A 13,023-nucleotide genomic window follows, 5' to 3' on the forward strand; every position below is an offset into this window, starting at 1 on the left:
GAACCCTTGCATTCAGCCACTGAAATGTGAATCTATAAGTCCATCATTTGAATGAGGATTCAGAGTAAGGATTTCATATCTTGTTTTTAAAGCTTTTCACTGTTTCGTGAGGAAATCTAGGTGTATCTTAAGTATCAGTAAAAGAGATGTATTCATTTTCCTGTTGTTCTTTTCGTGTCAAAGACTGATAGAAGGATATGGGAGTGATAGAAGACCAAAAGATACCAGCATTGCATATTTAGGACTATTAATAGTAAAGCAGTACCAATGGATAGATATACAGCCAAACCATGAAACAAATGTAAAGTGTAAGGAACGAGTCAAGTATATATTAGCAATGAGTTTGTAAAGGTTATAGGATACAAATTAGGGTTTGACTTTGGGATTCTTGTTTGTTTCACTGATTTGTCTAATTGTGTACCACTATTGTCATGATATAAAATTTTTTCTAAAATATGAATTTTAGAAAATATTCATATAATGTTCCATACATATTAATGAATAGAAAACAGTGTTGAAAAAAAAGATAGAATTCTCCCCCAAATTAGCTTATTCTTTGTTAGTAAAAATTCATCTAAATTTAGTGGTTAATAATAGCTGTATTTTAATTCAGTTGTGAAACTGATGACATTCGTATTATTTAGAGATAAAGCAATTAAACATTAGAGGGAGGGCAGCCCAGGTGGTAGCAGTTTAGCGCTGCCTTCAGCCCAGGGTGTGACCCTGGAGCCCTGGGATCGAGTCCCATGTCAGGCTTCCTGCATGGGGCCTGCTTCTCTCTCTGCCTATGTCTCTACGTCTCTCTCTCTCTCTGGGTCTCTCATTCATGAATGAATGAATGAATGAATGAATCTCTCATTCATGAATGAATGAATGAATGAATGAATAAATAAATAAATAAATAAACATTAAAAAAAAACATTAGAGGGAAAAAACCATATACAAACATGCATATGTTCAGCTTTCCACTGTGTAAACAAAAAAGTAACATGAAATAATTAGAATCTACAGATAAATATACATCTAAGTCTTTGACGGGAAAAGACTTTCTTACAAGCCTACAATCAAAAAGAAAAATAGATTTGTAAAGCATATTAAAGCTTTTTCTGATTTAAAAAAAAAGTGCCATAAGTTCAAATTAAAACATAGTACCACAAAGGGAAGAATATGTGCATATCCTCAGGAGTTTTTGTATATAATCAAAACAATATTTAACAGGTAGATTACGTGTCTTTATTCAAAGAGATATCTTAATATTTCTCTCTTTAAAAATTGGCATTGTGCTATGTTAGTTAAATTTAGAGCATCCAAAGTACAGTATGTTTTCATCATCGTGGTACAGTTGACCCTTGAACAATGCAGATCCTAGGGGCACTGACCTCCACACAGTTGAAAGTCCACATAACTCTGGATTCCCCCCAAAACTTAACTACCAGTAGTCTCCTGTTAACTGGAAGCCCTATCACATAAATAACTGATGAAAACATATTTTGTAGTCCTTACAGTAAAGTAAGTAGAGAAGAGAAGATGTTAAGAAAATCATAAGGAAGAGAAAATACAGTGCTGGACGGTATTTATTTAAAAAATCCACATCTCAGCAGACCTGCGCAGTTCAAACCTGTGTTGTTCCAGGGCCACCTGTAGTTAGGTTCTAGAAAGTGCACGTACATAGTTATGTTCTATAAATGGGCTGCAAAAATGTCATTTGTTCTCTGCAAGCCTCTGATCACAGCTTTTTCATCAGTTGGTATATAACCTTGTTTTATGTGTTTTCTGCTCAAAGACACTTTATTTAACACATATTATTGGTTCATTCACATTGCACTTAGGGCGGTCAGCACTCTAACTCATGCCTGAACTCAGCTGATCCAACACAACCATTTCTCCCTAAGACACATCATAGCCTTCTGGAGCTTAAGAACACTAAACAGCACTTCAGCGCTGTGCGCAGGGCCATCCTAAAACAAAATCACTAGCAAAAAGTACAAAATGCAAAAAACATGGCAATAAAGACACCCTGGAAAGGACACTTGTTCATGGTATGAGCTGAAGAAGTCGTCACACTCAGCTGGGAACATGCAGTTTTTGCCACTTCCCCCTCTGCCTTGCACATAGATTACAAAGAAATTTCAGCCAGTCAGCAGATGCACAAGTACAAATCCACCAGTGCTGAGGATCTATGTTTTCATTTTTTGTTTAACTTTGTTCTTCCTTGTACATCCTCTAGGGTGCTAATCATCAGTATTTTAAAGTTGTGTTTTGTTTACCGCTTAGGTTAAGTTAAAATACAAATACAAAGCAAGAATCTTTCTGGAGGAAAGCCTTTCGTTTGGAGTCCTGGGGGAGCATGGTCGAGGAGTCACAGAACATTTTGGAATCAGTGTAAGTTTTCCTTTTCTGGGACATTTCCTCATATAGAAAACATGCAGTTCGTCCTGCTACATACATTTATTTCATGGGCACAAGATGATGGTCATCATCAGTGTGCAGGGTCATGCGGTATGGTATCTGGTACTTTGCTGAGCCTGTAGAGGATCAGCTCAGCCACATCAGAGGCCTGTCCTCCCTCAGAACCTATAACTCACAGTGGCTAGTCATACAGTTGTGGTCTGTTTACCTGGTAGTATTTGATCTTAGCTTTCAATATCTCTTCTCTAGAAACAGGTAAATTTGCCTGCTGTGTTTTTCTGAAAATCAGTAAGAATTCCCTTAAGTAGTTCTTGAGAAAATATTATGGCAGTGAAAGAATGTTCTTTCTAATATTTATAATTCTGAATTCTCCCTTATTTCTGTGTATGGGGTATTAGTTATGACTGAGAGAGAGAGAGAGAGAGAGTCTAAAGCAGTGCTGGTACAGATTACACAAAGCCTCAAGGTCCCAGACAACTGGAGTGAGTTGGTCATGTGTTCTTTTGCTGATTGGAAATGAGTCCCAGCTGCTCCCAGTCTTAATGGTTTATGCCCCTGGAGCCTCAGGGAGGAGCAGTGCCAGCCTGTCCGTAGGATCTGTCTTCACCCACCATTGTGTAACCGGTTGAGTTGAAGGGGAACTTGCCTGCAAATCCTATGCATAAAAGTTTTACAACCTATGTTAAAAAGTTGAACTAAAGAACATAAAATCACCTTAGATTATCTCCATCCCACTGCCCATATGGTCCAGAGAAAACTGGAGAGCAGACCAGATATCACATGAAGTTAGATTGAGGCATACTCCTCAAAGACAGACTGCTGTTTGGTGAGTAAATGCACTGAGGAAAAGTGCAGGATATATGGACTATATTTAGATCCTGATTTCAGCAAATACTGCAAAACACAAGCTTTGTGAGGCAGGTATTTGAACACTGAATATTTGACGATATTAAGAAATTATTCATTTTTTAGGTGTGAAAATAGTTTTGTGATTATGTTTTTAAAGGGGTCTGTATCCTTTAGAAATGTACATGAAATATTTATAGATGAAACCATGTGAAGTCTGGGATTTGCTACAAAAAAATGATGAGGGCAGCAGGGGGCTCTGCATGATACAGGATTGTCCATGAGCTGGTAATTACTAAATCTGGTGATGAACTTATACTCAGTTCTACTTGCACGTGTGATTGAAATTTTTCATAATAAAAGGTTTTTTTAAAAAAAGACTGCACAGATTTCCTTGTTGGGTCTGTGGACCATTTAGAAACCCTTAGATGTGCTCAGACCATTTGTGATCATGACCATTAGTGAGTGCTTTAGAATGGCTGCTGTGTGCCCAGCATGCACCAGGTGCTAGTGCTGGAGCAGAAGGTGAGGGTCAGCAGAGCATGGAGTTGAGAAGATCATGGGGACTCAGAAGCCCACAAGACACACAGTAATTGATTTTATTTTTGAAAAGGTGAAAGGTAAATTTAATACAGGGGTGAAATGCTCAAAACTCTGATAGATTTGTTAGTATTTATCTCAAATACCTTTTAGGGAAAGGCCAGCTGGACTACTACTTAAGGAAATGATCTTATTTTGTACCTTTGAATATTTTTAATACTAAGCAGTTTTGGATTTCATCTTTTAATTTCTCTTCCTCCTTCCACTGTGAATAAATTGTCCATGCATGATGAAGTGGCCAAAAAGTATAAAGTGAGACCATTTCAGAGGTGCACTTTGAAACATCCATCCTTGTAGCGATAGATTTTGTATGATATATCTTTTAATTTGCATGAAGGTAATTTGCTTGAACCAAGGTGTTGATATGCTCAATGCTGAAATTTTGTCTCTAGGCCTGACAGGGGTCTTTTTTTTTTTCTTTTTAAGATTTTATTTATTTATTCATGAGACACAGAGAGAGAGAGAGAGAGAGAGAGGCAGAGACATAGGCTGAGGGAGAAGCAGGCTCCATGGAGGGAGCCCGATGTAGGACTCGATCCCGGGTCTCCAGGATCACACCCTGGGCTGAAGGTGGCGCTAAACCGCTGAGCCACCCAGGCTGCCCTATTTTTTCTTTAAATTGAAGAATAACTACCACTGTCCCACTTTTTTTGGCAGATTGATGATATTGATCTTATCAGCGCCAACATGGAGAATTCCCTGGCTTCTATTGGAGGTTTCTGCTGTGGCAGATCTTTTGTAATTGACCACCAGGTGGGTTCTTAAACTTTTTAAAAACAAAAGCAGAAACTGAAACTAGTTGCTCCACTGGTCATGCTGAAAGTTACTCAGCATATAACTTCCAATCCCAGAATTTCATTCTGACTTAATTTATCACAATTTTTATTTAAAAGTCAATTTGTAGAATCACTCAGAATATTTATATTTGAAATTATCTCTTTTTAAAAAAGCCTAATTTGTGTTACATGTATAACTTTTATACATGCATAGATCTTTACACCTTCACCTGAGGTGATGCAGATCTGGTGCCTTTAGGTTTTTTAGCCCACAAAAATGAGAAGCATATTTATGTCTTTAACTTGTTTATTTCTTCTCAGCGACTTTCTGGCCAGGGATACTGCTTTTCAGCTTCACTACCCCCGCTGTTGGCTGCTGCTGCAATCGAGGCTCTCAACATCATGGAGGAGAATCCAGGTATAATCTTCTGAACCCAGGACAGCAGACATCGCAGTTATGTCAGCCAGGTTGTGGTGTGCTTTTGGAGGAATTAGCTAGAGGCAAAGTGTTTACCAGACAGAACTGTGCATGTGAATGATATTACCTGGTGTTTATATGGAGAATGGCAGTGAAGATGTTGTCCTGCCCGAGATTCAGTGTAGAGCTTCTCCAGCCCAGGAGGCAGAGCCAAAGCCAAAGTGGGACTGGATCCCAGGATGGGCGGAAATGCCAGGAGGAGGAGTCAGCTCTGGGCTGGTTGTCATTTGAGAAGTTAGCTGAAGTGTGCTGCTGATGCTCAGTACATATAATTTATAGCTTATCCAGTTTTTCCCTTCAGCCTTTGATTCATTAGTCGATACAAAAGCCAAACCCAGTTTACCAACCATTAAAGCTCCTTTATTTAATGGGCCAGTTTGACTAAATTTCAAATGTGCCTTTAGGCTTTGTTAGTACCTCCTTACAAAGCCTAAAACAGAAATGAAAAAACAAGCCTTACCTGTTTTTTTTAAATTTGTAAAGTGTTAATGGCTTTAATTCAGAGAATCAGGAAATGTGTTTCTGGGTACATATTCATACGCTTGCTTGTCCGAAGGCCTAGCACTCCTGCTTCTTGCTTAGATATTTTAGTTTTTTAATTTTCCATGAATAAAGTGAAAATAGCAAGGAAAAGATAGTGAACGTTCCTACAGTATCTTTTACCGAATTGTTAAGGGTCCAGAAATAAGTAACATGTTTATACCCTTTATTAGCCAGATTATCTTGATGAGAACAATAGCAATTGTTTTGTTGTGGAAAACCTCATCCTAGATTCTACTGAAAGTGGGTGAGGAGGTGCTAGGGTATATGTCGAAGACTGAGGGTTGGGCCTTTGGAAGTGTTCCTGTGTGCTAGGAGTCTATAGGAGGCTTTGCAGCATTTTAAATTGATGAACTTGAACTTTAAAAATATCTTTAGTAGTATCAGATGTTGCAGATATACTCTCAAGTGCATTTTTTTCTGTACAGGTATTTTTTCAGTGTTGAAGGAAAAGTGCAAGCGAATTCATAAAGCTTTACAAGGGTAAGTTTTATATATTGTCAACCAACTTAAAGTCTGTCTATACCACATTTAATTAACTCATGAACAATTTTAAATGTCACCTCTTTGGTTTTGAGTCAGGGTCAGTTCAGACCCATAGGCTTGGGTCAGTTCAGCTGAACTGCAACTAAGAAATGAGAAACTCTGTTCAGCCAGATTTGTCTGTGGGCTTGAAGCCAGAGGACCCATTTTGTCATTGAAGAACCATGACTTTGTTTTTCTAAAAAGGTTAAAAGCTCATTAATATTATAGCAATATATTTGTTTCAAAGATGAAAATAACCACCAAACATGCTACCACCAGAAATAACTCAGGTGAGCACAGGAGAATCTCTTCACATCCGTACAGATAAAATGATAATCATTATACGCTATGGAATTAGGTGACAGTGGATTCATACAGGCCCTATTTTTTAGAAAAATACTAAGTTTTATTTTAAATTAATATAAGAACAACAGGTGAAATTGAAATGAACCTTAGGCGTTTTCACTTTTTTGTCTTAACTACACAAGAGTACTTCTAATGGACAAGGGCAGTGAGTAAATGAGCAGGTCACAGCTGTTCCAGATACAGTGAGGGCAGAAATAATTAAAGTTCTGGGTGTGTCTACATGATAGTAACAAAAGTTCTTGCATGATTTATGGTTAGGAGATGATATTTGTGTTGGTTCCAGTTACTTTGTTTTATGAAATATTGATATCCCAATATAGCACAGCATGTTGGACTCATTATAAATTCAGGAACACCAACCTCAGATGCCCTTCATTCTGTCTAGTGGTATTGCTGTCTTCATTTTATAAGCCCAGCCCTCCACCTTCCTTCTCTTCCCCATCTTTCCCCTTTCCCCAGTCCCCTGCCTCTCAATCCCTTCCCCACTCCCCATCTGCATCCGCCCACTGTCCGGACAGCCTGGCTTCACTGCTGTCACACAGATTCCCATTTTTTCTCTCACAAACCTGTGCACACAGAGCCATCCATCCGAACCAGTCTTTCCTCCAGGTATCATAGCCCTTTCTCCTCAAGGACCTGGTGCCTTTGGCTGTCTCTCCTCTTGTCATGCTTTCTGGAATCATTTGATTAGCATTGAATACACTCCATCCTCTAGCCTCCTAACTACCTCTTTCCCTGGACCCCACCTTCCCTTCCAGCTGCTAGCCAGTTGCAGCTTCTCCTTGTATCTAGTCTTCTCTGGTGTTTGCATTTTGTCCTTAGGATCTGATATCCTGCAGTCTTTCCAAACTCCTGTTTATTCTAATGGTTCGTTTCATTCTCTTTATGATGACATATATAAAAGTCCTGTTATCTGAATAATGGTTTTCTCTTCCTTCCAGATTCTTAGACATCTTGGTCCTTTTCTTGTCTTACTGCATTGGTGTAAGTCACTAGCACATTAGTGATTCTTCCATTGTAGTAGTGGTACACCTCTTCTGTCATTCACAGTATGAAAGCATTTCTTCATGAAGTATGAAGCATCATACTTTAAGTTTTCTATAGGTAGAATTTATCAAATTATTCCTAGATTTGGAGACTTTTTAAAAAATCATAGATATGTCTTATGCTGAATTACACTGTTACAATTTTCTGGTATTAAACTATGCTTGCATTCTGGAGTAAATCCCTTTTATTATAGTATGTTTTACTGCACTGTTTTGCAGCCTAGTTTATTGAGAGGTCTAGTAGGATGCATTACATTTAAAGAAAAGTGACAAATTATAGTGCTCATTGGTGGTTTGAAAGGCAGGTGAAGTTGGCTTCTGGCACCTCGCATGATGTGACACAGTCCTTCAGTAAAGTTTGTTGAATCCTAAATGACTTAAGGAATCAAATGTGCTATGAAGTGTTTTTTGTGCTAATTTTATTCTAAGGGAAAAGCAAATCTTTCTAAGTGAAGCTTGCTAAACAGAGTTTATCTAAAATGTTTAGCTTAGGGGCGCCTGGGTGGCTCAGTCAGTTAAGTGTCTGCCTTCAACTCAGGTCATGATCCCAAAGTCCTGGAATAGAGCCCCAAGTCAGGCTCCCTACTCTGCAGAGAGTCTGCTTCTCTCTCTGCCCCTCCCCCCCAGCTTGTGTTCTCTCTCTCTCTCAAATAAAATCTTTTTTTAAATGTTTAAAAAATTTAAAAGTGCTTATTAGCTCAATTTCAAAGTCATGTGTCACCATTTGTAGCCTAGGAGATAAGTCAGAAATCAAACTATTAATCGTATCAGATAAAAATGGACTTTAAATGAACCTGACCTGCAATTCTCATGACATCTATAAAAATCATTTGAAAATACAGGATTTCACTCCTAAAGAAGTCTCCCTTCCCTCCCTGAGAAGCAGATGTCTGTTCTGTTAATCCTAAGAAAGATGAAAATAATCATAATTCAAGTAAAACTGAACAGTAAACATCCAAATAAGGGAACTAACTATACAATATGAGCATAATTTATGAAAGGCGAGATATAACTAAAGACTGAGATAATGAACAAGGGAACAGTATCAATAATAAGTGGTCATGAAGGAAACAGTAATAGGAAACCATGGTGTAGATGCTTCTCTAGGGGAATGGTTTGGGAGGGAGGCCCCAGGAGGCAGTCCTCAGGCTGGGACCTGGCTTATTGGCCATTGCAGAAGATGGAGAGGAGGCGGTTGAGGAGGGGGCCTGTGGGCTATGGAGGGAGGGAGCAGCCTGCAGGCCTCCTGGTGGGAGCCTGGGGATGACTCTCATCTTCTGTGCAGTGTGAGCTAGAGCTGTCCACCAGGACAGGGAGCATCTGCACAGCCACACTCACAGAAGTGGCCTTGCAGGTGCATCCTAGATGAGCGAGCCCTACCCAGAGAGCTGGATTTCTGCTGTCTCTGTCAGGACTGGAGTCACTGGATGATTCTGCCCAGAAAAGCCACAAGCCTCTGTTCCACTCATTAATGCAGACTTCATACAACTACTTAGACGTGGGATATCATTGTGCCTAGAAGGGACTTACGCTTGCATGTGTGTGTGTTTCCTTTCAGCATTTCTGGGTTAAAAGTGGTGGGGGAGTCCCTTTCTCCAGCATTTCACCTGCAGCTAAAAGACAGCACTGGGTCTCGAGAAAAAGATGTTAAACTACTTCAGGAGATTGTAAATCATGTAAGTATGTAGTTCTTCTACCCTTAATCCACACAGTGCTGAAATGTCTAAATACTTAGCCTTCCAGAAAACCCATTCGCTTAGCATTTCCAAACCCAGGCTTTCATACGTGTGGGCCAGGTTGACATTATGAGTAACGATCACACACAGCCCTAGACAGCTCTCCAGGTGAACCCCCAGCATAGCCCAGAGACCAGTCACAATACTCTTATTACCAGAAAGGAAGAAAGACCGTATCTTTCCCAGGCCTAATTTGGAGGTTGATTTAAACATGCTAATCTCCTGAAAGTGATCTTACTACTAATTGTACCTTAGCTATTGACTAAGATATGCCTCCCTGGGGAGGACCACTTGCCCCTCTGTGCTTGGTAGAGCTGTGTTTCCTAGTGCCCCCCCCCTCCCCTGCCTCCACACAGCTCCTCCTCCTCCTCCTCAGAGAGGCGTGGATGTGGCAGCTCGATGAGCCTGTGCCGGGGCAGCCCTACCTTGACGAGACTCCTCCAGAATGCTAGCATGCACACAAGGATGAAAGGAGGCTTGTCCTGATGGCTCCTTCCAGGGGCTCTTGCTCTGAGGCCATGCTCCAGGCATCAGGGTGATGGCTGTCATCTGTCGTGTGCCTTTGTCCAGCTGTGGCCAGCGGGTTAGGCCGCTCTCCCCAGTCACATGGCTGCTCCACGAGGAGACCAGGCAACACTGGCCTCTGCTACACAGCTTGCTCTAGCATCCTGCCTCCTACGGTGTGTGAACTGCATCACCTGGGGGGACAGATAGTGGAGAGAGAGCTTCAAGCAGCTTGTGGCCTTCTGGAGTCAGTCGTCTTATAAAACAAAACCAAACCCAGACCCTGAGATTCCTCACTAAGTGAATGTGTGAATCATGGGCAGTCTGGCTGGAGTGAGTCTCGACACCTTCTGAGTGCAGAGGTGCCACACACGTCCCTTGGGTACAGCTCTGCAAGCACAAAAAGAGACTCCTTTCAAAGGAAGAAACACCCCACCGGCGCTTTTATCACCTCAGTGTTTTTACTATAATGTCACGTAAGTGTGTAGAGACGTAAAAGAAAATACAGCATCCTTGTGGTTAGGGTTCTTACACAGACGTGGCACCAAAACAGTTTATAAATTAAATACAAGCTAAATGGACACAGCAGTAAAAGAGCGATCATACTGGCTTCGTGTGACAGCACAGCTTGTGCGCTAAGCAGATTGCCCATTAGGGTCCCGGACACTAGCTGCTGTAGAGCAGCCTCTTGGAGCCGCAAGTCCCATCACCATTGCCCTCCAACCTCAGTCTCCTTCCACCCCCCTCAAGACAGCCCCCTGCATTGCTCCACGCCACGAGACCCAGGCCATCCCTGGCTGCCAGGGCGATTATTCCACATGACCTCGCCCTCCGCTCTTTCCTCGAGAGATCGCAGCAGTAGGGTCTTCCTTCTACTTGTACCAGAGACACTGAAGAGGGCAAGTTAGAGAAGCATCGGATATGCAGGCCGCACTTGTGCAAATTGTCCTCAGAACAGAAGAGAAGGCGAAAGTTTGCACAGCTCATGGATGCCAGATCTGGGCCCCGGCCCAAGGTTGACCGTCTCCAAGAAGTCCTTGTGAGAGCTGAATCAGGGAGCAGGGGCTCCAGGCAGGGACAAAATACAGCCTGGAAACTGCGTTTATGCAAAGAACAGAAGTCTTACAGTGTCTTTGTGTCCTCATCTCCAGCTCTGCTTCACACCCTGGTCAGTATCTGAGGAGACGGTTGCGGTGCAGAGACTCTCGTGTGAGCTTTGCAGAACTCAGAGCTCTTGCCAAGTTCTTGTTGCTTGACAAGACACTGTTTTTATAAACTGAACGATGGTTTATAACAATTCTTAGCCAGACCTAGGAACAGAGCCAGTCCAGATGTTTTCAGGAGGAGTTAGGTTCTCCAAGTACACTCCAGATGTAGCATCAGTAGAAGTCTGTCATTGTCGCCTGCTGTTGTTTTCTGTGTGCTGTTTTTTAGCAGCAGGAACGCAGCCCAGCGACGGACGTTGGGGCCCTCTAAGCAGACACCTCACTGCCCAGCACTGGGAATACTTGTTCCTTACTTTTATGAGTCCCTTGCTCTGACTTATGCTGTTGTAAATATAATTTATATACCAAAAACTTCACCCTCTTAAGATAATACAGTTGAGTAGTTTTGAGTACACCCACCTCATTCCAAAACATTTTCATCATCTAAAAAAAAAAAAACAAACAAAACCTGATAAACCATTACTTCAATCTGATTTTTATACTTTATTTTGATAGAGATGTTTTAATTTTTTTTTTAAATATTGACAAATGGTTAATGTATGGAAAAGCTATGCAAATTATGGGGGGACACCAGACTCTTTTAGCCTGGTAGCACCTGCTCGAAGGTAGCCCATGGAAATCAGAGGAATTGTTAACATTTGAAGTGTGAGCCCTTTGTCTATCCTGGTGTTACTATTAAGTTCAACTTTTGGTTAGTTTCCAGGGCTTTGCTGGTACTATTTCCCTGTGTCTTACTACTACTTTGTTTAAAATGAAACTCCTAGCTATGTGTGACTATTTAAATTGAGTAAAATTAAAAGTTCAGTCTCGGTGGCACTACCCCTGTCTCAAGGTGCCTGGCAGCCACACGGTTTGCGGCAGTGGCCCTGGGCAGTGCAGAGCAAGGGCCGCCGCCGCACATCTGTGCCACTTGGTGCTGCTGGGGACTGTCCTGGTATTACCATCTTCGGTATTGCCTTCTCGCAGCTGTAACTGCAAAAATGAATTAATGCTGCCGTTAAGGATAGCATTTCAGATTACCTTCCTGTCGTAGTGAGCACAGTGTCTGCCACCAAGCTTGCAAATGTGTCCCTCTTCTTCATACAGTGCATGGACAGAAGCATCGCATTAACTCAGGCACGCTACCTGGAGAAAGAAGAGAAGTGCCTCCCTCCTCCAAGGTTGGTGGACGTTAAAATGTGACCTGACTTTTGTTTTTCCTTCTTTCAGAATTCTGTATAAAATACATTCTGTTCTGAAAACGTTTGAAAGACTATCATAGGATAAGGAAGAGTATGTACTGTACTAAAGTCTAGTGCATCATGTTTTTTCCTCTTAAACCAGCCATTTTAAAATTGTTAACTCTAAAGCCCCACCAGGACTCGCTGTACCCTCCCAGTTAACTCAGAGAAGTGTCTGAGATCCCAGGACTGAACTGGGATGGCCGCAGTTCTGATCGGCAGAGGTTTGCTAAGGCCGTGAGGTGCACGCGCCGGTCCAGCCACATCTGCCACGACGGCCATCTGGTGCGAGGGGCACATCTGGGTGGTGGTGTTTACCCCACTGCCGGCTGGAGGCCGTTTGGTACCGCATCTGGCAAACACTTACAAACCATCCAGAGGAAAACAGCAACAGTGGGGAAAATCTAGAGAGGTTCAAGAAGCCATACACAGGAGGAGGGTACTTGGACTCTTGATTGAAAATTGATGCTTGTTCATCAGCACTTAAAGTGTAGTCGAAGTGGGTAGACACCCAGAACACGAAGTGCTCAGGGTCATAGCACAAGGTCGGTGAGTCCCAGGAGGAGGGCGCAAGTCATTCCGGGCTGGAAGGGACTCAGGCTTCCAAGAGCAGGTGAAGCTTAAGGCGAGCCCGAAAGATCAGGTATGTCAGACTCGTCGATACCGCCTTCTTGCAGGCTGCGCAGTGGGATGGGGACCCTCAACTGCCTCTGGGGAGCCAGAGCACAAGCTTAGAGGGAATGCACGAGAG

General features: G+C 42.0%; 1 protein-coding gene across 4 annotated transcripts in view; it reads left to right on the top strand.

Annotated features, from left to right (window-relative positions):
• The window catches only part of SPTLC1 (serine palmitoyltransferase long chain base subunit 1), a 65,066-nt gene that overhangs the window by 35,962 nt on the left and 16,081 nt on the right, over positions 1 to 13,023 (top strand). For all 4 annotated transcript variants that reach the window (XM_077909967.1, XM_077909958.1, XM_077909975.1 and 1 more), the window contains 6 exons: positions 2,275 to 2,382; positions 4,513 to 4,608; positions 4,953 to 5,049; positions 6,078 to 6,132; positions 9,145 to 9,262; positions 12,139 to 12,212. In XM_077909967.1, the coding sequence (XP_077766093.1) occupies positions 2,275 to 2,382; positions 4,513 to 4,608; positions 4,953 to 5,049; positions 6,078 to 6,132; positions 9,145 to 9,262; positions 12,139 to 12,212 (548 nt within the window). The remainder of the gene's footprint in view (positions 1 to 2,274; positions 2,383 to 4,512; positions 4,609 to 4,952; positions 5,050 to 6,077; positions 6,133 to 9,144; positions 9,263 to 12,138; positions 12,213 to 13,023) is intronic.

The sequence above is a fragment of the Canis aureus genome, chromosome 1 (genome assembly GCF_053574225.1).
Source record: "Canis aureus isolate CA01 chromosome 1, VMU_Caureus_v.1.0, whole genome shotgun sequence".
Taxonomy (NCBI): Eukaryota; Metazoa; Chordata; class Mammalia; order Carnivora; family Canidae; genus Canis; species Canis aureus.